General features: G+C 32.5%; 1 protein-coding gene across 1 annotated transcript; it reads left to right on the top strand.

The window, feature by feature from the left end:
• Nucleotides 1-536: 536 nt before the first annotated feature.
• LOC123722886 (zinc finger protein 596-like) lies at nucleotides 537-2,904 on the top strand. The gene is given in 3 exon segments (XM_045685451.1): nucleotides 537-553; nucleotides 1,655-1,751; nucleotides 2,761-2,904. Coding segments are annotated over 3 exon segments (258 nt in total).
• The last annotated feature ends 340 nt before the right edge of the window (nucleotides 2,905-3,244 follow it).

The following is a 3,244-nucleotide window of genomic DNA, read 5'->3' on the forward strand; positions in this document are numbered from 1 at the left end:
AGTCGGATTAGAAATAAACTTGAGAAAAACAAACATAATGACTAATAGTTATAAAAGAACCATCTCACTGGAACAAGAACCACTACAATACGTGGAGCAATATGTCTACTTAGGAAAGCAGATAACATTCAATAGCAATAGTAACGAACTAGAGGTGGAGCGGAGAACAAGAATCACGTGGAATAAGTTTTGGAGCTACAGAGAAGTAATGAATGGTAACATGCCAATAGAAGTGAAAAAGAAAATTATGGATAGTTGCATTTTGCCATGTCTTACATATGCTTGCCAGACGTGGAAATTCACGAATAACATCAAAAATAAAATAACAACATGCCAGAGGGGAATGGAGCGCAGCATGATTAATGTAAGAAAAACGCACAGATATCAATACGCACAGATACGCACAGATATCATACAAAGATAAGAAGCATAACCAAAACAGTGGATGCGCTCAAATATGCTCAAAGACTAAAATTCAAGTGGGCAGGCCACGTAGCACGACTTAAAGATAAGAGATGGACATATAAAGTAACTACATGGGAGGGTCCTCAAGGTAAGCGGCGCGTCGGTAGACCATACACACGCTGGGAGGACGACATTAAAAAAGTCGCTGGATCGCACTGGATAAATACCGCCAGAGACAGACACAAATGGGAATCTTTGGAGGAGGCCTTCACCTGAGAGGGGTCCATGCATATAAATATTATAAATTAAATTGAAAAATCTTAAAAATAGCTGTTAAATATACATATAATAATATTGTTTTTTTGTAATTTTATTAGTTTTTTTTGTAATGCATGGAATAAAAGGCTTTTTTATTTATTTATTTTATTTATTATTATTATTATGTAAACATTTCTTTATTAACTCTGTATACCCCCTTTTAAAATATAAAAAGTTATATCAATTTATATCTATTATTGACATATTAACATATTTACATTCAATTTTGACTTTTTTGGAATTTCTCATTTTTCCACTTTAGTCACACCACACACCCACATGTATAGCTATGTACTCAAAATGTATAACACGAGCCGTTATCCCACGAGGGCATTCACGTTTTAAAAACCACTTTTATCCCCTAAATTTTTAATTAATAATTCATCTTCCCCTTTCAATTCCAAGTCCATACATATACTTTTTATCAATGGAAAAAAATAAAAGTTCAATACGTGAACACTCAAAAATTTTGGGACTTAGAAAATTTTTTTAAATTTTCATTACGCAAACTCTCTATGGGACTTAAACTCTTTTTTCCAATTTTCGTTACATGAACTCCCCATTATATTTTTATATTTTCTTTTAATATATTTCTTCCATTAATTAAGAATCTAAATATTTAATAATATATTATAAAAGACTTTTAAATCCATTGAAAATTAAACTTTTAATTACGTACTTTTATTATTAATTAATTCTTTAATTAATTAAAAATGTTAGTTACAACATGTACAGTCAATAGCAGTTTAAAAAAACATATGAGAACACACACAGGTGAATAATAGTACTCTTGTCACTTGTGTGGATATAAATGTACTCAAAAGGGCAATTTAAATCTACAATTAAGAACACACACAGGTGAAAAACCGTAGTCATGTCACTTGTGTGAATACAAATGTACTCAAAAGGGCAATTTAAATCTACAATTAAGAACACACACAGGTGAAAAACCGTAGTCATGTCACTTGTGTGAATACAAATGTACTCAAACGGGGAAATTAAAATTACATTTAAGAACCCACACAGGTGAAAAACCATACTCATGTCACTTGTGTGAATAAAAAGGCACGCAACAGGACACTAGAAAATGACATTTAAGAATCCACACAGGTGAAAAACCATACTCATGTAACTTGTGTGAGTACACATGTACAGTCAATAGCAGTTTAAAAAAACAAAGTCACTTGTGTGAGTACACATCCACAGTCAATAGAAATTTAAAATAACATATGAGAACATACACAGATGAAAAATCATACTCATGTCACTTGTGTTAGTACACATGTACAGTCAATTGCAGTTTAAAAAAACATATGAGAACACACACAGGTGAATAATAGTACTCTTGTCACTTGTGTGGATATAAATGTACTCAAAAGGGCAATTTAAATCTACAATTAAGAACACACACAGGTGAAAAACCGTAGTCATGTCACTTGTGTGAATTTAAATGTACTCAAACGGGGAATTAAAAATTACATTTAAGAATCCACACAGGTGAAAAACCAAATATACTCATGTCAATTGTGTGATTACACATGTACAGTCAACAGCAGTTTAAAAAAACATATGAGAACACACACAGGTGAATAATAGTACTCTTGTCACTTGTGTGGATATAAATGTACTCAAACGGGGAAATTAAAATTACATTTAAGAACCCACACAGGTGAAAAACCTTACTCATGTCACTTGTGTGAGTACACATGCACAGTCAATAGAAATTTAAAATAACATATAAGAACATACACAGATGAAAAATCATACTCATATCACTTGTGTTAGTACACATGTACAGTCAATAGCAGTTTAAAAAAACATATGAGAACACACACAGGTGAATAATAGTACTCTTGTCACTTGTGTGGATATAAATGTACTCAAACGGGGAAATTAAAATTACATTTAAGAACCCACACAGGTGAAAAACCATACTCATGTCACTTGTGTGAATAAAAAGGCACGCAACAGGACACTAGAAAATGACATTTAAGAACACACACAGGTGAAAAACCATACTCATGTCACTTGTGTGAGTACACATGTACAGTCAATAGCAGTTTAAAAAAACATATGAGAACACACACAGGTGAAAAAACATACTCATGTCACTTGTGTGATTACACATGTACAGTCAATAGCAATTTAAAAAAACATATGAGAACACACACAGGTGAATAATAGTACTCTTGTCACTTGTGTGGATATAAATGTACTCAAACGGGGAAATTAAAATTACATTTAAGAACCCACACAGGTGAAAAACCATACTCATGTCACTTGTGTAAATAAAAAGGCACGCAACAGGACACTAGAAAATTACATTTAAGAATCCACACAGGTGAAAAACCAAATATACTCATGTCACTTGTGTGAATACAAATGTACTCAAACGGGGAAATTAAAATTACATTTAAGAACCCACACAGGTGAAAAACCATACTCATGTCACTTGTGTGAATAAAAAGGCACGCAACAGGACACTAGAAAATGACATTTAAGAATCCACACAGGTGAAAAA

This window comes from Papilio machaon, chromosome W, assembly GCF_912999745.1.
Source record: "Papilio machaon chromosome W, ilPapMach1.1, whole genome shotgun sequence".
Taxonomy (NCBI): Eukaryota; Metazoa; Arthropoda; class Insecta; order Lepidoptera; family Papilionidae; genus Papilio; species Papilio machaon.